The 21,971-nt window shown below is 40.9% G+C and overlaps 1 protein-coding gene and 1 long non-coding RNA gene across 3 annotated transcripts in view; one reads left to right on the top strand and one right to left on the bottom strand.

Annotated features, from left to right (window-relative positions):
- Positions 1-21,971, top strand: part of SGK1 (serum/glucocorticoid regulated kinase 1) — an 81,291-nt gene that overhangs the window by 3,654 nt on the left and 55,666 nt on the right. Inside the window, exon 1 of one of the 2 annotated variants that reach the window (XM_048297339.1) lies at positions 6,142-6,685. The exons of the other annotated variant lie outside the window; for it this stretch is intronic. Coding sequence (XP_048153296.1) covers positions 6,617-6,685 — 69 coding nt within the window. The 5' untranslated portion in view covers positions 6,142-6,616. Of the gene's footprint in view, positions 1-6,141; positions 6,686-21,971 lie in introns of those variants that run through there. 2 annotated transcript variants of the gene reach the window in all.
- Positions 1-21,971, bottom strand: part of LOC125322936 — a 56,303-nt gene that overhangs the window by 3,371 nt on the left and 30,961 nt on the right. The window lies entirely within an intron of this gene.

The raw sequence follows: 21,971 nt of genomic DNA, 5'->3' as shown, positions 1-21,971 counted from the left end.
TAGGTATTATTAATGATTTTCAGTCCTGGATTTCAGTTCAGGGCAGCTGCTAACCCACTCTCGAAACACCATGGTTTTGTTTAAATCTGTCCCAGCTTGGACCTTTACCAATTTCTGTCTGCTCAGAAGCTGTATAGTTCATAAATCCCCATCCCTGTAAATCTTATGACAGTCCTATCCTGGTGGATAGCAAGGGAAGTAAATGTAAGTGAAATATTCTCATGTTAAGACCTTTATTTCAGTTTTAATGCTTTTTTTATCTGTCAATTGCTTAGGTATTTTGTAGGGGCTTTACTTCTCTGCAGGCTTCCTTCTACCTGACGAGCTCTGTCTGTTGGCCGGGATAACACACCCAGCAGCAGCTTGCAGGCAGCTGGGGAAATCCCGCTGCTGCTGGGCTGCGGCACAGGAGTGCTGTGCCGAGGCCAGGGCCAGCAGTGGCCCGGGTGCTGTGGGTGAAGCAGGCAGAGTTGCAGGGAGAGCAGGCACAGAGAACTCATTCAGCCCTGCTCTGACTCTGGCAGGCACTGCCGTGAAGGTACTGCTAGGGTTGGAGGGAGGTTTTGCTTTGTGAATGGATTCGAGGAGTGAAAAAAGAAGCCAGGGAAAATTATTGACTCAGTAAGGTTTCCATAAAATTCAATTTTTCCCCCTAATGCTTTTTGGCTCCCTATCTATAAAAACCTTACAGATCAATCAAGATACAGTTAGGAAATCTAATTAAGGGCCTACAGTAATAATGATGACCTTCCTCTATCCTGTTTTTTTTTCTCCTAGATTGGACTTCTCTGTGAAAAACAGAGTCCTGGCACAAACAAAGCATCTCTGTCTATTCCAGTGAAGTTTTGCTTGCTTTAGAACCAGATTTCCTCTTTCTCTCTCTTTTATGAATGTCAGTTTTATTTCATTTCATGGTTTCATGTATCATTTTATTTTCATTCCTCCTCTAAGTAACACTCGAGGAAATGAGATGCCTGAAATAATCAAACAGTGAAAGTCAAGTATGCAAAAATTAAAACCAGCTACCCACTTAGGCACTTTAGCTAAGCTGACTGATCTTGGTCATGGAAATTTTCATAGTTTGAATTCTGCTCAGGTCAGCAGCAAGCAAAGTTCATTATTTTCTGGTGATTGTTTTGTGGCCTATAGGATATAGATTGACGTTTTCTTCCCATGGAATAGGTTTTATATCCCCTGCTCTCTGTAGGCTAGAAATGGGAACTACATACAGCTGGACAGAAGGGGATTTCAGCTCACCTATAAAATATGGAACAATTGCTTCCAGGCCTGGAAGGATTTCAGGCTATCAGACCTTCAAATTGCTTCTGATATTGTGTATGAATAGAAAGCATTGTAAGCCATTTTTAAGAAGCTTGAAATGCTAGGGAGGAGCTAGATTTCCTTTTCTATTCAACCAGCACAAGCTGTGGAAGACTGGCATCATCAGCTGGGTCAGGTGAAGGACAGCCTGGAGTGCTCTGGCAGGGCCCAGCTCAGTGCCTCTAGCTGTGCCATATTTCTGGACAGCACTGTACTTCTTCTCTCACAGCTGAGGAAACCCCCCCATCTGCATTCTTCTGTCTTCCTACAATACTGTGGGTTTTATCTTACTGCAGGAAAGTACCATAACTTACCTAGGATCCTAACCTGTCTTAATTTTTCCCTAAATAAAACTAGTGCTAGTTCTGATCAAGCTTCCAAAGTGATAAAACGCAGTTTTTTCTTCCCAACAACTTTATTAATGTTAGTCTTTTATTGCTAGGCATTGTATTTCCAGCTTTAACTTCTGGTGTGTGAATGTGGTGCCTGTATGTTGGATCTGTTACCCTGCCACTCACTGCCCCGTTCCTCACAGTGACTGGAGGAGCATGGAGCGAGCACAGAGGAAGAACTGCTGGAAAATCTGGCTGACAAGCTGCACCGTGCAGTCCATGAGGTCATGAGCTGCATATGGTGAGGGGCAGGGTTGGCAAATACAAATGGAAACTGGGGGAAAAGTGATGCTTGTGAGCAATGCAAGACAAAGAGCACATGAGAGCTGGCCTGAGGGTAGTGTCCACACAACAGGATTTCAAGGTAGATGCTGGCAAGGCCAGTAGCTAGAGGAGCAACCACAGAGGTATCAAGAACTGCTCTAAGGCAGAGCTGAGATGAAAGCCATATGGACACTCAACTAGTCTTATTTCTGGAGATAGCATAAGGACTGGAAAATGTTGAAACACCCATTCTTCTCTCTTCAGTTACCGTTCTTACTTTCTGAGGTGGTTCTGGGGTACTCTGGTAAATGAGCTGTGCCCTTCTTCATCATTGGATACCAGGGTAAAATATCAGTCATGGGTGCTGAAGCTATCCACCTTTCCCTGCCCACAAAGGAAGGAAGGGAAGCAATACTCACAGACTGAGCAGCTGTGTGAGAACCCATAACATTCTAGAAATTATTTGCCACATGTGGTTTTGGCCCCTGCCAGAGATGTAAGCAACTACGAAAGCAAAGAGAACCACAAAAAAGGGCTGTGATACTAAAAACTGTGACTTCACACTGAACATTCTTCTTAGTCAGTGGGAGAAAAAGATTTAGTCTGTTAAGGTTGCAGCTAATTAAACTTGCCAATGTAATCTACTTGTTCCATGATAAACCTTGGACTGATTTACTACCTGTTATCTGTGACATTACATTTGTAAGCATTTAAAGCAAGGCAAATTATTGGTATGCTGTGTTCATAAGAGGCATGACAGAATTAGAATTCTGGTCCAGGCTTAGTGCCCTTTGCATACTATGTCAGTCTAAGTTTATATTATTTCTTCAAGAAGATCTTCAACAAAAAAAACCTTCATGCTCTCCCTGTGGGTCTGCCTCACAGGGGAGGGGATTCAGATGCTACTGTGTGCTTTGCAGCTCTCCAAAATTTTGTAGCTAGAATATATGTGTATTTCTTTCCTGACTGCCCTAATAAAAAACTTATTGTATCATTGAGGGAGTATATGACAATTTAATGGAATGGCTAAAGGCTGTTAAAGCATGAAGTACCTGTAGGACTTGTTTAAAGTGTTTGGTATATCTGGCAGGCCACCAAGCTGATGAAAGCCCTTGATGTTTCGTGACACTCACAATAAAGCACAACTGAGGGGGTTGGCTTGGCTGAAGTTCTTATTTTCCTACTCAATTTTTATGCCTTTTGATTGAAGTTAAATGCAGTGAACATGGAGTTTTATTTTCATTTTAGGTTTAATTATGAAGCCATGCTTTTGGCATCATAAAAAAGTGAAACACTTTTTCTTGGAAAAATATCTCTGGCTTTAAATCTTTAGCTTCTGGTGTAAAAACAAATATGTGGTGTTCCCCTTTTCCTCCTCTTTTATATTTTTGATCTCCTGTGCTTGATACAAGCTCTGCAGGCACAGAGTTGCCCTCTGATATCTGTAGTAAAAAAAAAATGTTTGCAAATAAAATCCTTTGAGGCCACAGAGCCAACAGGATTTCAACTGAGAAGAATTCTTATCAAAATATGGATATCCTGGAGAGGCCAAGGAGGGCTCTCTGTGATTCAGGGATAGTGTCCTAGGTCATTCTCCTTGCAGCAATGCACCTGCCTTGAAAAATAAACTCCTACAGTACTTTAAAACTATCAGACTACTTTAAAAACAGCTGGAGTTTTTATTTCTCTAATAAAAATATGCTTAAGTGCATAATTTGTTTGGCTGAAAAGAGGCAAACACCCAAACAAAATAAATAGCAAGAAAGGTCCAGAGGTCAAGGCCCTGGCACCAGGACCCATGAGATATCTTCACAGGGCCAGTTGCCACCCCCAGCAGCCTGCAGGGTGCCAGGTTTAGAAGGCTGGAAGGAGAATGGCATTTCAGTCAGCAGTCTGGAAATCTTATGGAGGAGGTAGAGACAACACAAATGCTTTTGTGAAGAGAAGACAGTGCCTGCAGGAGAAATATCTGAGGCTGAGAGACAGATCAAAGGTGTGGCTGAATAGATAAAGATCTCAAAAATAAATGTACGTGCACAGCAAGCTGCCTGGTTTGCCTGAGTGAAAGTCATTCTTTTGGCAGTCATTTTCTTGCATTTCAGATTAGCCAACAAAGCACGTGGTGCTCAGAACAGAGTACTGAGAGACACCACCAGTAGAAATTGGGCACTCGCCATTGTCTACATCTCTATCTGTAAGCACCAGAATATAGCTCTGACAGCTCTAAAGCACAGCAGAGGATTAATGAGAGATCAATGAGACTGAGGGACTGGCTGCAAGGTGGAGGAGGGTGGTGCTCACTCCAGGGGAGCCTGGCTGAGGCATGTTGAGAATTCCATATTTTCTGAAAATCCCCTCAATGTCCCTCTAGCTGGGCCCTCTGAATCGCGATCAGTTTTCAAGGGCTAGGCTGAATTGCTCCTTGGTAAAATCCATTAGCCCCAGACAGAGGAGCAGAGTGGAAAATTCCCTTTGTCCTTGCTCCAGTGACAATTAGTTATATAAAGTGAAACAGTTCTGATGAGATATTGGCTTTTCAGCCCCTTGCTTCAGACAGTCCTGGAAGAACATCCAAAATCAAAATTATGTCTTTTGTGCTGCTTGGACCTTGAACTGCAGCTTCCCAATGAGTGTTCTCATTTGTGACCTGGGATGGGGCTGTACCTTCTCCTCATAGTTCTGACCAGAATTTTCATCCTGAGCCCAAGAAGTATCTCTTAGAGTATTATTGTGACCACTGTGACTGCTACAATTAAGGACAAAGGGGAAGGACAGGAGAAGGACAGAAAAAGGACGGGAAAGGATGGGAAAAGGAAAGGGAAAGGGAAAGGCAAAAAATGGGGAAATAGGAAAGAGGAAAGGAGGTTTTGAATGAGTGCTATGGTGCTATGTCCTTAAGAAATTCCAAGTCTAAGATGAGTGGAGTCAAATTGTTTACAAACAGTTATTGAGACTAAAGGTACAAAGTGGGGAAATACATGTTGCTGACTTGTAAAAAGATTGTAGCCTACAAGCTGCTCAGCCTGGGGTCTCAGCAACTTGCAGAGGTCCGAAGACCTGTGGGATTCTCTGGGAAGCAGCCATGGTAGTAGATGTAAGTTCATAGTTTCACCTCTACATGCAGTATGGAGAAACTTGCACTGGGATAGGATATACAGCATAAGTACTCTTATTTTTAAAGGATCTTCAAAAAAGGGGATAAAAGGGACAGGGAAGGGTGACAGAGTATCTTCAAAGACCACTGAAAAAGTCTTCCACTGAGAAATGTGAAATGCTCAGTCTATTTACCTAACCATGGAGATGATTGACATTAGACCAGTATCCTCAAACGTACTTTATATTACAGGGCTCACCAATCTTACAGAGAAAGGCTGGATGGGAAGCTATGGCTGGAACCAGAAGCCAGATCAATACCAGAAATTAAGTCCTTTCTTGAAACTGAGGTTTATTAACCTGAACACAGGCTGATACGAAGTCATGAAAACCCACATATTATTGGATTCACTGGACTTGGTGAAATTTAACTCAACTGAATTTAATAAAAAGGAAGTTAAAAAGGTGTCATTTCTGATCCTTTTAGTCTTATTTTTCTGTAATAAAATAACCCTTCTGGCTTTGAGAGCTATATATCTATATTTCTACAGAAATACCTGAACAAATGGGTCTGTGTCTGCTTGGCTCACATTTATCTGCATCATATATAGCAAATGTACTTTATAGGAACTGCGGGTTTCCTTTAAGCTCATTGAACTCCCTACAGCATGTCCTGTCACATAACCCAGTGTTGCATTGATCATCCGATGGGCTTTTTTCCGAAGTACCACTGTTTAAATCAGAACAACATAAAAAATCCATTTTTTAAAATTGACCTGTGTTTCTTTTCTTTTTACTCAAAGGCTGTTCACGTATAAAATGACAGCTACCCCTGTCACTCTCCCAAGGGAAAGATATTGCCTTTCAGCACTTCTTTGCCTGAGGCTTCCTACTATCCTTTGTATGGTTATTTGTGTTCGGCTGCTCTGCCTGTGCATCTCTCCTTCTCTCTCTCTCTCTCTCTCTCTCCTTCCTCCCCCTTCCCCTCCCTCTCTCCCTCCCTCCCTCTCTGTCTCTCTCTCCCTCTCTCTCTCTCTATGCTGTTGCTGAACTGCAGCTCCCACTGAAATTTGCACAATCAAAACCAGCTCTCATCTCAAACAGCAGTGAATCACACCACCTGAAGAAGAATAGCAAATTGAGCACGGTATCCTCTATCCTTATACAGCATGTGGTACCAGTAGCACTCAGGATGGATGGACCTGGGTTTATGTGAGACCCACTTAGCCTGAGGTCTTCTGCCTGTGATCTGGAAGCTGTCACGGGATTTTACAGGAGTATATGTATTTAGGGGATGTTTTTAAGAAGCTAATAGAGAGCTGCATCTGAAAGCTGGAAAAGGCTGCTGCTGCTGCTGCTGCTGGTGCTGCTGCTGCTGCTTCTGCTGCAGTAGCTGGTGCAGCAGGATGAACGTGTAAAGGACAGCTGTGCCGGTGAGCCTCCTGTCCTGCTCTATCTTCATTAACTGAAAGGATACAGAAGAAAACACTAAGCAAGTGCCACACTGGCACACTGGATCTATCACTGTGTACCCTTCACTGTGGAAAATGGTCAACAAAGACATGAATGGATTTCCAGTCAAGAAGTGCTCAGCCTTTCAGTTTTTTAAAAAGAGGGTAAGATTTTCCTTTAATTCTTTCTTTCTTCCTTTCTTTCTTTTTCTTCTATTATTGCTGCATTTGTTACTCAGCCAGAGCAGGCAGAAAGTCACTGAAGAAGGAAGGGGCACTGGTCTCCTACTGTAGCGAGTCCATGGCACGGGCAGTTCTACTGAACACCAAGGGCAGTGGCAGCGTAGGTGAAGAGGAGCTGGGCAGGGGGACGGGGCTGGGGGCCCGAAAGGCATTGTGTCAGCACTCTTTGCTGTGGAATGTGTGCCTCTATCGCAGCTGACCCCAGGGCTTGACGCAATACAGCCAGCTATTCAGGCTGGGATAAGGCTCTCCAAAGCAGAGTGCAGGGATGTTGCAGCTTGTCTCTGACACGCTCCTCCACACCACCTACAGTTATGACTCCCTCCACACCTTCCATTCACTTTCCTGAAGTGTGGCATTACCCACATCCATTCATCATCTCACAAAGTAGGAAAAAAACTAGAACAAAAAAGCATTTGTGAGCTCAGGAAAATACTTCACAGCTTGTAATTTGCCTGTAATCATAATTAATGCAGGAGAAAAGAGTAAGACTGAGCTACACCTGGATTTGATTTTCTTTTCTATCCTTTAACTTAGATATATTAGGATTTAGAAAACATTTGCTATGTATTTTATTGGATGTTTTCCTCAAGGAAATGCAAGTGTAACTCTCTCATCACTTTAGTTATGTCCTTTCTGTTTCTTTGACTCTTTTATAGTGACAATACTGCACACTGTTTATTTAACTTGAGCAACAAAGTCATTTCCATGTGGCAGCAGGACAGGTATTCTGAGTAAGTCTGGGTAGACCCAGACAGGAGGAGCAAAGCATCAGAAAGAGATTGTTAGCAGGGACTACACTATGGAAAGGATTTCCTGAGTGATTAAAAGGACAACCCTCTTTTTAAACAGACTGGAGTAGGAGCAGATAAGCTGCTCCATTCACTCATTAGTTCATTCATTCATTCATCCCCATTCATTCTCTCTCTCTCCATTATGGCAAGAATATGGCCAGTCCATTTAACCCTTCAGGCCAAGAAAATGAAGCCTACACCAGTAACTAATTTGCAAGCTGGGGTCAAACCCTTTTGGGCATGAAGATACCACATTTAAGGGCAGATGTGGAAAATACTGGCAGGAAAATACTCAGAGGAAAAAAGTGCAGTGTAAGCCGACATTTGTTGCTTCCAAGGTCGTTTGTAGAAGTCTCAGACTGATAACACAAACAGCATGCAAATTCAGCCCGTAAAAATGGTTCTCATCCCAAGATGCTTCTCATTTAAGTACACTACTACTGTAGTAGTATGTCTGATAGTCAGCTTTCCAGCAAGGGTTTATCTGTTTTTTTAAAAACTGCTTGAAGGTTTTAATATAATTGTATTTTTAAAGAGGAAAGTAACTGGCATGCAATTCCTGTATAAGGTTCCTGTATTGGCAACTGTCTTCTATCTCTGTTTAGAGCCACTGAGAAGTTACCACTGGAAACCTCTACCTAATTTTGTTCTAGAAGAAGGGAGAATTTTGATCTGTGGTTTTGGGTTTTTTTTCAGAGCTATACTGATAATCAGTGAATTTTCAGTTGAAAGCAATTGTTAATTGTACTCACATTTGAAGAAACTGGCACACTGATACAGTCCTGGACAGTGGATCGGGACAAATAGCTGTCTTTGGTTTCTGAAGGTTTTAATTTTAACAGATGTTGCCTTTTTACTATTTTGATGAATATAGATGAAATCACTAAAACCAATTTAGAGACAAAAAGAAGGGAATTCTCTCCCTATACATTTAGGTCAATAGATATATGTTTTCATTGATGTTTCTCTTACCCCTCTTACCCTCCTCACAGGAAATCCCCATTGTCCAATGTCACTGCTTGAAACACACAAAACCAAAAAAAGCTACATGTTCATAACGTGTTGCTGGCTCCCAGCAATATATCTTGCATTTGCTGGACTGGTGACATGCTGCATGTTAACTACTGGCAGAACAGGGAGAGATGGTTCAAGAGTTGATTTGGTCCCCTGCCAGTGATCTGTACTCTCTGACTGAACAGCCACCAGAATCCTGCGTGTACAGAAGCATACTTGCAAGGTCTGAGTGTAGTGTGTGGTAGAGGGGTTTGTCAGGTTGCAGTCCCACAGCACCAGTGCTCCATAACCAGTGGATGCATCCCACATCCAGAGTGAGGGGCAGGTCTTGCACTGCAGAGCCCGGCAGTCCTGGCTGCTGGGTGACGTATTGCTGTCCCTCCTTACTGGCAGATGCCTGAAACCCAGAGAAGGAGATTTGTTATCTGGGTACTGCGTAGGCTTCTCCCAGATCACCAGCAGGGTCTATGATGAAACAAAGGATGGGGCTCCGATCTCTCCAGTTTGAAATCACTGTGTCTGTCTCCTCAAAATCTCACATTTCAAGTAGAGGTGCTTTCCAAGTCTAATTCTAGAAAATCCAAATCAATATAGATTAAAACACACTAATTTTTGGGAAATGCTACTATTTTTTCAACTCTGTTAGATTTTTTTTGGAAGAAGGTGCCAGATATATCTTCATTATTGTCATTTTCCATTGAGACTTATGCTTTCATTAAATTGCAATCCTGTTTGTTGCTGTGTCCGAGTGCAGAAAGGACTGGCAGAGCTCTGTGGATTTAGACTAGGCTGAAAGTGCATTCAAACATTGACTTGAATTTGAGGAACAGATTTTTTTTAAGCCTGGCTTATTCTCTGATGACAAAGTACTGACTCTCTGGGATGCTGCCTGCTGTGTCAGATGATTCAGGGTATGGACTAATCATGTCCAGAGGTCAGAGAACAGGAAGGAAAAGCTGAAATTAAGGGCAGCACACTTAATTAAAATAAAAGGGGAAATAGAAACTTTTTTTTTTGCAGAAAAGCCTGTAGCACTCACTTTTGATGGGGTTGGAACAACAAAATAGGGGGACTTCATCCACTTAAAATGGGTGCAGCTTGGAAGAAAACCAATGGATTTACAATGCCTGTCTTTTTTTCATTGCAAGAGGTGTAACAAGTAATTGTGCCTAGAATCAGAAGTTTTAATAGTTAAATATTGGATTTTAAGTAAAGATGGCACAAGTCTAAAAAGAGGAGGGGAGAGAAGAAGATAGGTCATATATAGATATAAGGGGGAAATCTGAAGTTAATCCAATGAAGATAAATTATAAACACCATTGTTCAAATAATATTGGGTCATGGCATGAAAGGATTACCTTCTGACAAGGCTGGGAGGTTAAAAGACATTGTTGTCTAAAGGCACATAATTACCTTCTTTTTTACTGCCATCCTTTTCCCTGTCCACTGACATTGCACACTGGATACTGATATAAACAGCCCATTAAACAGCTTTGGCTATAAATGGCTGAGAAATCCCTCTTTTTCATATACTAGCAGCAATTTGACTTTCCCAAAGTTAAATAAAAATGTTTTGCTAATTGGCAGAAGTCACATCCCTCTGTTTTGAGGGGCTTGCAGGTCTCATTCTTCAGAGCTGGGCAGGATTACTCACACAGCAGGACCCTGCCACTTCAAAAGATCACTGAATGTGGTAAACCTACAAATACGCTATTCCTCTTTGGCCAACAGGATATCCCGGGGCAGAGTGGCTTTTCATTTTCACCTACTGCCATCCCTGCCAGATGTTTTTTGGCAGGTGGCTGTTTGTGGTATTTGCACTGCCTCTTCTGTTGCATTGGCCTACCTTATAAAGATTTGGATAGTATTTTACAATATATGACCTTCTTCATATCAAAGTAACATGCCATGTCATATATCACAACACCAACCAACATGGTTAAACCAGGATGAATGATCATGAACTGTCCCTGCCACTTAAACACTGTACTCATTATGGTAACCTCAGTGAATATGGAAATTCATTATCCTCTTAGGTCTGGACCCAGACCAAATACAAATTTATTCACAATGTGAAGAAGATAAATGACTGATAAATGGGAAAAGAAATAGCTGTTTTCCATAAAAGGAAAAAAAAAAGAAACAGGGCATGTCTTAGAGAGGAAGTTTATTTCAGGGATTAAGGATTTGCTAGTCTGAAACCTGATAAGGGAAAGAATATCCATAATCCTTTTTCACTGAGAAAATTTACATTAATTAGGAATTTAGGTCAAGCTAGAGTGAACACATAGGAAGGAAGAGCAAATAGCAACCTTTGTTTCTATGCAGTTTTTTTAAATAAGTAGTTTGTGGAAGCCATGCCCTTCTCCTTTCTAGGTTGATATTTTATGGCACTACATACCGGCAGCTTTCTCCATACACAAGCTGAAGAGACTAACTCATAAACATCATCATGCATGAAGATGACAGCTCAGGCTGCATTAGGGCTCAAGGCAATACATGGCTGAGGAGACTGCAGAATTACCTGAATACTATTTTTAGGACTACAGTAATTTAGTGATACAGAAAGCCCTTGAATGTAGTACTTCCAGCTGACTTCCTACAGATTATGCTCCCTCTGGTAGATTGTGCTGTGGGAAGACTGCTCTCTGCTCTGCCACTTTTACAAGTCTAGAAATTCATTTCAGGGCTAGAGTTACCTTTTATTTAGGGTAATTGGGAGCTTACTTAGAAGAAAATGAGAGACAAAGCTGACTGTACCTGAGGAAATTCTCAGATTTATATGGGATGACTGATTATAATGCTACTTTTCTTAGCTGCTTGGGCCAATGTCACAAAAGTACATAAATTTTAAAGCTGATTTCCAGAGACAAGGATCTTGGCTGACTGCAAACAAGGCAGAGACTTGCTTCAGCAGAGACTTTTTTCCCATATCCCTTGTTCTGTGCAGTGAGGTGCTGAGAATCTGTGGCTCTTCTTAGCATCAGCCAAAGTTGTAAGCACTCAGCCTTGCCCACCACAGCCCCAAATGCCTTCATCAGTCTATAATCTGAGCATTGCAGGCCACAACTGCCACGGGGCTTTAAGGTAACTGAGATGAAGGTGGCCTTATATCTCTGTCAGTCTTCAAACCTGCTACAGACGCTCATTGAGCTGACCAGTAATTTTCTCATCTTCTGTCTATCAACTGTTTCCTGAAAAAGCCTATTAAATAAACACATGGGATGAAATATGAGAATGGATCAGAAACAGTGTAAGGCCCCAGTACTGGTTTTCCATATAAAAATCTGTTTTGTTCTGTCTTCCCATTAAACCAAGATGAGTTTTGGGTTGGGATCAGTGCTAATATTTTGGTTTTCAGCTAGCATACAGGAAAAAATTTATGAGACAAAACTGGCAACACCTAGACAAGAAAGTATCTGAGTCCCTTGTTCAAAACTGAAATATGAAAATGTTAACACTAAAGTATAAAAGCTTGGAATAAAATAAATAAAAGGAAAAAGAAATAGGGAAGGATAGAGGAATGACAGCAGAATGAAAGAAAAGGAAAGAAAGAAAAAATATCAAAACAGAGGAAAGTCTTCTTATTTCTTTTTCCTTTCTCCCTCCTCTAACCTCTTTCTTTCTCTTTCATAAAAAATGTAATACTAGAAAGCACATCCACACTCTTTAAGCTTAAGCTTGATCTTCTTTCCTAAACATGTCTTGTAACTCCTACCACAAATATGTCAAGCTAATGCTTGAAATTGCCCAGTTCTCTTCCAGTTTTGGAAAAATCACTCTGCTTGAAAATTCAGAAACCTCCTCTCATTTTCAGCCTAGTTTTACACATGACCAATTTATTCCCATGTGCTCTTCTACTAACACAAAGCAACAACTTATACTGCTCTTGTCCTTCCCTCATATATACCACTGGAGTATTTACAGAGAGCAGTCATTTCTCCTTTCAGCTGTATTTGTCTAAGCTAAACAAGACAACTTCCTTTAGGCTCTTCCTTTAGGATAGACTTTCCATTGCCCAGTAACTCTAGCAAAGGGACAGCTATCATATATGCTGGCCAAGAGATCTCTTCGGGGTTACTGAAACATCCATACTGTCCTCTTTCAAAGTTCTTTCTCATGGAATCTGCTACACACTTCTAACCTCCATCCCACTCTTCTCCTCCCACTCTCGTCCTCTTTTGCTAAGCAGATCTATGTGTCACTGGCAAATTTTCTGAGCACAAACCTAGGTTCTGTATCAAACCCATCTCCAGTAGTAATGTTCCTCTTGACAATACACTTTTAGCTTGTTCCTTTATCTCATGATTATTTTTGTAAGACTATTCTTATTCTCCATTTTAACTTATTTCCCCTGTGTTATCACTGTGTTACTGAGTTACCAAAGAACATATGGATTGGATTATCTGCATTTGCTTCATCAAAGGAAGATATCAGGCAAGCCTGGCATACTTGTAAATGCATGTTGCATGTTTATCTCATTTTCTACTGAACTCTTTAAAATTTGCTCTCCCTTCAGATGTGTCTTTTACATAGTTCCATAAGGTTTTTTCTTCTATGCTGCACATCAGTGTCCTGGAAAACTCAGGGCACAGAATTCATCTAAGGATTTACTTTTTATCTCACCTCACTCTGACAAATGGACTTCTTTAACTTTTTTTAAATTTCAGATTCTGACTGGATTTTTCCAGACACGCTCACAGCTCTTCTACCACTTTCAGGTCCTCATTATCCACCATCACTAAAATCAAATAGTAGTGGGGGGAGGTTCCTTTGAGAGCCTGCTCTGACTCATTCCTTTCAAGATCAGATTAGATATTGCTTGAGTCTGAAGAGTGCTTTGGTCTGCCTTCATTACATGCCTTCAGAGATGAGCATGGCTTCTGTTTGGGGAAGGGCCAGCTGTGAGATCTCCCAGTCTTCTGCCAAGTGCATATTAACTGTTTTAAATGCCACAGAGTCTGAAGTCAAATTCTTAGAGCAATTCTACCCCTGACACAATCATATGCTATCATAGCTCAGCAGCCTCAGTATCATTTACCCTTAGTCTAAACATCCAAATTGTCTGAAAAACGTTGTGATGCAAGAAAATGTCAGCAAGAAGAGCAGCACAGAGGGTTTTGGACACCCTTAGCTGTGTGGTAAGAGGTGACGCAAACTGAGATACTGAGAAAGCAGGCAGCTGTGTCTGCTGAAAAATCAATGTGATTCCTCTGCCAAATGGGGAGACTGATAAATAGAATCTGCAGGGGCTGGGAAGGACTAAGAGTTTGGAGCAACTCTGTGTATATGTTACCCTATCTGCTAATTAAAGACCTGGATTTGATGAGGGTTGAAAGCTCAGGGGAGGTCAAGGGTTGTGTCCATAGAGAAAGGAATCAGAGAATTGAAAGCAAGGAGAAAGCTTATATCTTTCTAACAAATTGGCTGATGGAAGGAGGAGAAAACAGAAGGACAGGAACCATCTCTACAGAAAACCATGTAAATGGAGATGCTAAAGCCGTGGAAAACCAAGCAAGACCTAAATACACAAAACAGTGCTGCAAAATCAAATCAATAACGCAGTATGTTTTCTTTCTAAAGAGCATGTTATCACAAAATAATTGCCAGTGGTTGTTATTTACAACAGTCACTTTTATAGCAAGACGATTAAATGTAGGGATTAAGAAAACAATAGCTCCAAAGGCAATAAATCTTAATGTTTATTGAAGACTCTGCACTGAGAGATTTCCAGATCAGCTCACAAGCAATTAACCAAGACTCAAAATGCCCTTACAAGGTAGAATAATCATACCCATTTCACAGATAAGTGCACAAAGAGAAAATAGGTAACTCAGTCAGTCAGACAAATTCATATAGAAGACAAACATTATTCTTTCTTTCCTGACCCTTACTTTAAGTTTCCACCACTAAAATAAAAATTTCCATTTCTTGAAAGAGCAGCAGCAAACATCTGCTAGGGTTTGTATGGCTGAAATTTATGCAGGCATTTTAAGCAGCTTAACAACACCAGGACCAAAATAATTTTCTTTCAAGTGGTCAGAAATGTTTAATACAGTCTTGCTGACATGGCAGTGGCATCACAAGATGCTAGATACTGTGTTAAGTTGAAAAGCTAATATTTCCAGTCTACTCAGCTCATTAAAAAATTGCAAAAGAAAAAACCATGACAAATTGGGATTCTGCCTGCCCTGCAAAGTCAAGAGTGCCAAGGGACATGTTTGTATTAGAAGTGTCTTCCAGCATGACCAAGCGTGTTCCTGTACTGTGGCGCATCAGGAAATGGCTGAAGAGGTGACAGCCTGAGACTGGAGCCTGCTGTGCTCCATAACCCAGTGCTTATTTCACTGCTTTTGTGTCTCCCACAAGCAAACCCCAATAATCAAATTTCTGCATAACATCAGGAGCACAGATAGCGAGCCGTGCACGGGGTGGGGACAGCCTCTCTTTGCTGGAGATATGGACAGACTCTGGTTTGGTGTACCAGCAACAGCAAACCATTTAATGTCCCAACTCCAGTGAAGGAGGAGCTGTATATACAGTCAGATGCTGCAGCTCAGTAGTCAAGGGGCCACTTTTACAGATGCCAACAACCAGTCTGCTTGTGCTCTTCAGGGTCACAAATATTTGTACACTGTGCAAACCGTCCCGTGGATGTTCAGTTGTCTTCTGAAAAGGTCCAGAGGACTACATGTGCTTAAAAATCTCTGTTGTCAGGCAGTACACATTAGGGCTTTTCTCAAAACATTCAATGTTCAAAAGGAGGAAGGGGAACCCTGTGTCCACTGCCAGCTGATTACAGATGTGATATGGGGATGGAACATGGCCCTGGGGTTCCCATTCTGGAAAGGCTCCATTCTCACCTACCCACAGCAGCACTCTTTCAGCATCCCTGTGGGCTGGGACCTTTTCAGGAGGTATTTTTAAGGAGCTACCTTGCACCAGTACTGGGTGCTAAAGGAGTACGCAGGAAAACAAACTCATTGCTACTCAGACTCCTGTGTAACATTTGACCCTGGGAAGCTACCTCAGCTATCATAAGAGACATCATTTGGCCAGCTGTCTAGATTGCAAGCTCTTCCAAATTGAGAAAAAGAGACTGACAACACCTAAATAATTCAGGTTCAAATCTCAGTTGAGACTTCATGGGCACAAATAAGATAGTGAAAATTGCTGGGTACTCTTGCCATCAAAATTATTTTATATGACTGACTGGGAAAGAGTTGGGAAAGAGATCTTTAATTTTATTTTATGCTCTGTTTTTATTAGATATTTGTCTTGCTTCAGTCAGTTCTTATGTATGCTTTTTACTGGGGCTGTTAAAAGTTTTCAAGTGTGTAGCAGAAATAAGTGAAAAAGGTTATTGAGTCAAATACTTGAACTGCAGGTTAATGATAAAAATTTAGATGTATTGAAAAAAATTTTACCCAAGAATAGGTCTGTAAAATGGCTTGAAATTCTTTCCATGTTAATTAATTAAGATCAGTGAAAAAAATACACAGTTCTTTCAGTACCTTTAGTTTTCGAAAAGGATCCCTGCCTTATTCTAATGAAAGACTGTTAAGCTTTAATAGCCTAAACTGTAGGTAGGTTGGAATTTGAATAATGATAATTTATTACTTACTTTAAAATTAATTACATTTTGAAGCACATTGACATTGTTTGACACAGTCTGATTCATGCAAAACTTTGGATCCCGTGTTCCTCAAGGGTTAATTTAAAGGAGGGCTCCTTGCAAGGACAGGAGTTGTAACAACAACTTTTCTGCTTGGAGTGTTGGAATAAACCTCTATGCTATGGGAACAAAGTCACTGTGGGAATCCTCTGTGTAAAACCTTTATGACTGTTAGGCTGTGATACAAAGAACAACTGTAAGAAAACTCATGTGATGAGAAGATAATGGAAGGTAATGTTGGAGGAGGACAGGCTGTGATACACAAAGCAAAGCAACCTTTAGCTCAGTAGTGTGACCATTTCTTCTCAAGCCAACAGACTGGAGGTGTGATTAAAACCAAATCTGCTGTGCCTCCAAGTTTTGTGTTCAGTTTGCATCCTGGCTCCATGTCATCATCTCTCCTGCTCCACAGACACCCTGTCCCTTTATACAGCAATATGACTGACTTCAGGCTGATTTCTTGTTCATCTCAGAAACTGGTAGACAAAGTTAATTAATAACCAAGCCTTTTTATTTAGGACTACTAGTCAGGGATGGTCTTGAACTCCCAAAAAAAAAGATACACATGAATGCTGCTTGATGTTTAGCAGCACTGTAGATAGGCATCCTAAAGATGCAGCCTTCACCTCGAGGTATTTTTAACACCACCAAGACCTTTAGAGAGGTGGAGAGGCAAGAAATAACACAGTCATCAGAAGGGGATTTAGAGTCTCTCTTCATTATCTTGGCCCTGACACTTCTGTTTTAGCTCCTGCATTTCAGTTTGACAATGTCTCTCCAGTGCAGGAGTTATGATGCACATGGTGGAGATGGGAGATGTATATTTTTGATAAGGAGATTGTGAGATTTGTTTCACCCTGTCAGAAGCATTCATTAGTGTCCATTCTTTCCTAAGCCTATGGTATCCATGCATGCACCTTTCACCAGCTCCCTGTGAGAGGAACAGGTCTCATTTCAGATTCAAAAGTTCCCTTATTTTTTATGTCTCTTCTTTTGTGCTGCACTTTTTTTCTTTTTTTTGGTACAGTTGTAAGAGAGCAAAGGTGACTGCTCCAGGATATCTTGCTTGGACTAAATAAATTATTTCCTTCTCTACTTAAGATTAATTAAGAAATGTTGAAGGGAAAAAAGGTCAGAGCTGCTCTGAGATTGTTCATTCCATTCCCCAATTATTCCGTATATACTAAGCCTGAAAGAGCTGTCATTAGATATGAGACAAGCCTGGTGAGGTTCTCTTTCTGTGCAGTTCCAAGAACACTGGCAGTCCTCCAGAAGTCAAATATATAAATAAGTCATCCTCTTTTCACCAAATTTCTTCTGTTTACCTTACTTGTCTCTTTTTTCTCTTCAAGGGCTAACCTACCTGGACCTTTCTCATGTAGTAACCTGTGTACTGAATAGGCCCATACAGAGATGAAGAGAGAGATTGCTGCTTCTCCATTGCAAGCTGCTAGAGAGTTCAGCCTAGCAGTGTGCTTTATGAAGCTCTTGGAGTAACTTGTATGAGTCTTGGAAAACCCCAGCAGCTTCTGCACCCAAGTATCTTTGCAGATGTGTGTTTATATGGGATCCAGACAACCACTCTGGGTTTCATACCAGTGTAGGTATGCCACCTAAAAATTAGTTCCCTTGGCCTAGCAGGTGAATCAAAAGCAGGTGTGCCACATGCCCAGATGCTCTGCCAGTGAGAGAAATGATTCACAGGGATGGAAAGGAGCTGAGATTGGTGCATTTGCTGCTTTTCCAAATGTTGCCTTTAGTGAAGAAGTTACTGGCCAAGTGCACAATGCTAGGCCATCATCTGATTTCCCTTATTTCATGGTCACATTACTAGGAAAACTATTCAGAGCATTTAGAAACCTATCTGTCTCAGGTATTTTCTCCTTCTCCTTGCCTTCTTCATTTTCTGTTTGCTTTAAGCAAAGTGGTACCTCTTTCTCCATTTCACTTATTCTCTGACACAGTAACTTATATTGGTGACTAGAGGTCCTGTAAAAGGATTTACACACCAAATTGAAACCATGTAAATCATCCTACCTGCAGGGTATTTTTAACATTTTCTCTGATGTCATAATTATTGTTTAACCTGTTTGGCATTGAACCCTCAAAAAATGTTGGCATCCTCAGAGAAAAAATGTGTTAGCTTTCAGTAGCTTTTGCCCGAAATAACTTCAGAATATTTTTTTTTTTTTTTGCAAAGTTAAGCAAAAGAAAATCCACACATAACCAAGCATATGGAATAAGAGACTCAAAACAAGCTGCCTCAGTCACAGTCTTCCCAAAACCAACAACCTACACATGTGGAAGGCTCCAACCCACAAGCTGATAAGTCAGCATTGGTGACTTACACTTTAACTCATGTTTCTAAAACAAAGATCTTTATTGCCATCATCTTGTAAATAAAGTGAAGACCACAAGGAATAAAAGTGCTGGGTAATATGTTTCTTGTGTGAGTGTGCCCCTGGAAAAATACTAAGCTAAGAAAGGAAATAATGTAAGCAGCAGAAAGAAAGCCTCCCTTGTTTCATACTTCTTGAGTGTGTCTGGTTTGCATCTGTTACTACATTTTTCACTTAAGAACACTTATTTCTTTAATATATATGAATGACTGGTTTTGACTAGCAGTTTGAAAATGTGGCTTTACTCTGATTAACTGTACTTTTTGTCTGTACTTAGCTCTTTTAAAAACCGTATTTCTCAAGCTATTTTAAAGCATGAGCAAAAACACCACATGGAACAATTTATTGAAATGCCAGGCAGGTTTGACAGGTGCAGGAGAAATTGCTTAGTTTCACAAATTGAAACAGCTGCAGTTTTATAGGTGATGAAATTGCAATGGGATGGGGTTTCACATTTGTTGTTCATCTTGTGTTTGCTGTTTTGTTTTTGAAGCATTGAGTCACTTCCCCCTCTCCAAGGAGGACTCCTAAGACCTATTTCCCAAGTGGAGGAGGCATCTAGTCACCACAGAGTGAGAGGAAGCTTGGTAAAATTCAAACAGATTTCAGAGTAGATTGAAATGTAACTAGAAAATAATGGTTTTCTCCTCATGGGACTACAAATAAATGTTGCTTGCAGCTTTTGGAGTGGGAAATGCTATAAACATTTGGTCCACCTTTCAGATAGCCTGAGCTAAGATTTCATTACATATCTCTAAAGAATATCATGCACAGAAAATTTCAACTCATTAACCAACAAATGTTAACCTCATAAGAGTCTCTTGTATCAAGGAGGTTTACTTTCACTCTGTGCAATTGCTAGACAAAGATTTATTTTCAAATTATTCAAGACCATATGTTCTCCTATAGTGACAGAGTATGTATCAAGTGGTCTGCTTTCCATAAGTTAATTTCTATCATCCTAGGGGGAAAACAATCAGTGATGAAAATCAGTGAATGATCTTAAAAACATTGGTCACATTTGACAATGAATTAATTTGTCAAAACACTTGAACTATAAATCCTCCTCCTAGCTTAAATCCCTGCTGATGACGGCGTTTTAAGTCATAAGTTCTTGCATGGTTCAGAATAAAAGAATATTTTAGATCCTGATGGAAATTTATTGGTGTCTTGCACACTGCATCTCAGCTGGGATGCCATTTAGAAATGGCTGATTTGAGTGATGGGAATTTTCTGTTTCTTCTCAAACATTATTCTTAGCAAAGGCAAACTGGCCACTAGAAAAAGTTAAGAAAAGAAATGGTGGACATTTTCCTGAAAGATATGCCTTTGAGCAAACAAGTTGCCTGGGACTTTGAGCAACTTGGTCAAGTTGAAGGTGCCCATGGCAGAGGGTTGAGAACTAGAGGATCTTTAAGGTTCTTTCCATCCCAACCCTATTTTATGATTCTATTATTCTATGTCTCCTTTGACTTGGAACAGAAAAGCAAAGGCACTTGCTGTGTCTGTGTTACCCAGTCTGATAGGTAACAGGACCACCCCAGAGTCTTCAAGTGGGGCTTCTGACCAAGGCTGTGGCAGCCTCCCCCATGGCACTGCCGTGCCACACTACACATGGGCCTGCACGGGCTGCTGAAGTCCCTGCTGCCAGGTCCCAGCCCAGCCTTGCCTGGCAAAGGAGCTGATCTGTAAAAAACTACTGTCATCTTTCACCAGGAGTCCCTCCGGGAATATTGCAGCTTTCTAAGATATATGGTCTGTCTCACAGCTCTGTGAAGGTTTTGGCATGTCTCTCCTGCAGGGCCAGAAGGACCAAGCATCCTAAATCATCTCCCCCCAGTGGTCCTGGTTGCTTTGAAGACTGACAAAAAATTAGGATGCTGTGCAAAGTTATATAACAAATTAGAAGGGTCACCTTCTGCCAAATCAAAAGGAGATTAGTGAAGTGCAGTATTAGGCTCAAATTCGAAATAGGAAAGTTATTAATTTCAGGCCACACAAAGTATACTTCCGTACTCTGACAGTGTGAAGCTTTTGAATAGCTAAGGATGACTATTGAATGGGACTTGGTGCTGTAACCAGTCATCCATAGTGTTCTGCCACTGCAGTCATTTTTCTTGCTCTGCAGTTAAACTTTATAATACTGGGCTATTTCAGCCCAGTTTACTGAAGGATGCAAAATAACTGTTGCATCAAGAAACTGAGATGGAGAAAAAGTACACTGAGGTATCTTTGTTTTGTCTGGACTTTTTTTCATTCACCTACCTTTGCTGCCCATTCACATCCAAACATGAATTCCCTGGCTCTTGTGTCTGGATCAGATGCTCACAGTACCCTGCAGACTGATTTGAGGCTTTGACTAATAGCTGTGGGATGTGGTGTTTATCAGAGCAGGAGTTAAAATAAACGTTGCCTAGGTTTACTGACAATCGGCTTTGCTCACATAAAACAGAGAATAGAGAAGAGAAGGTATGAGCGAGCAGCCTCAGACTATTTGCATAGGATTTGGGGTTGTATTGTTCCTGTTGTTTTTATTTGATCTAGATGAAAAGCACTTTTAACTTGGTAGCCTGGAAAGATTAGACTTGCACATACACAATAAGCCCCATTTTGTTTTGTTTTCCTCTTTGACATAATACGCAGAGGGTGTTTATACACCAGAATGGACAATGAATCTATTGTCTCATCTTGTGTAGTAACAAGTGCCATCAGTGCTTGCAATCGATCCAAGAGCTCTTACCTGATTCCAACACATCAGTTATTTATTTATTCACAGAGAAAAGAATCCCATGACACTAACAATTGTTATCATGGACAACATGGGAGGAAGCAAGAGAGGAAAATCTTAAGTGGTACCTATTCAGTTGTTTAGATTTTTTTGGTGCTACATTACAAACAAATCAGTATGAGGGCAGAGCAAAAGTTAATTTAGTTATCAATGTGAGATGTGGGTTTTACAGACTTTCTCCTGCACTGCTGGAGCTGGCAAGGGATTTCCCATTTGCTGGAACAGGAAAATCAGCCAGGCAGTTTTCTGTGTGCTCATTAACACTAGTTATTTGCAATACTGGTGTGCCTAAATTTTCTGCTGCTCTTCATGTCTTGACTTACATGGTTTACAGCTTTTCCAGCAGGAGTATTTTAAACCTATATTTAGAGGATTCCAGATTCCTTCAGTCGTTTTGGTCTCCATCACCTTTGGGATTAGTGCTTGAACGCAGTCACATGTTGACATATTTTTTTAAGGACTTTGCTGACTTTCTTCTGTGGCCTGGAGACATGTCATTCACACTTAAGATCATAAAAATCTGCCTTATTTACTTGAT

This window comes from Corvus hawaiiensis, chromosome 3 (genome assembly GCF_020740725.1).
Source record: "Corvus hawaiiensis isolate bCorHaw1 chromosome 3, bCorHaw1.pri.cur, whole genome shotgun sequence".
Taxonomy (NCBI): Eukaryota; Metazoa; Chordata; class Aves; order Passeriformes; family Corvidae; genus Corvus; species Corvus hawaiiensis.
Note: the sequence above shows the minus strand (reverse complement) of the source record. Positions and strands in the feature narration are given on the sequence as shown.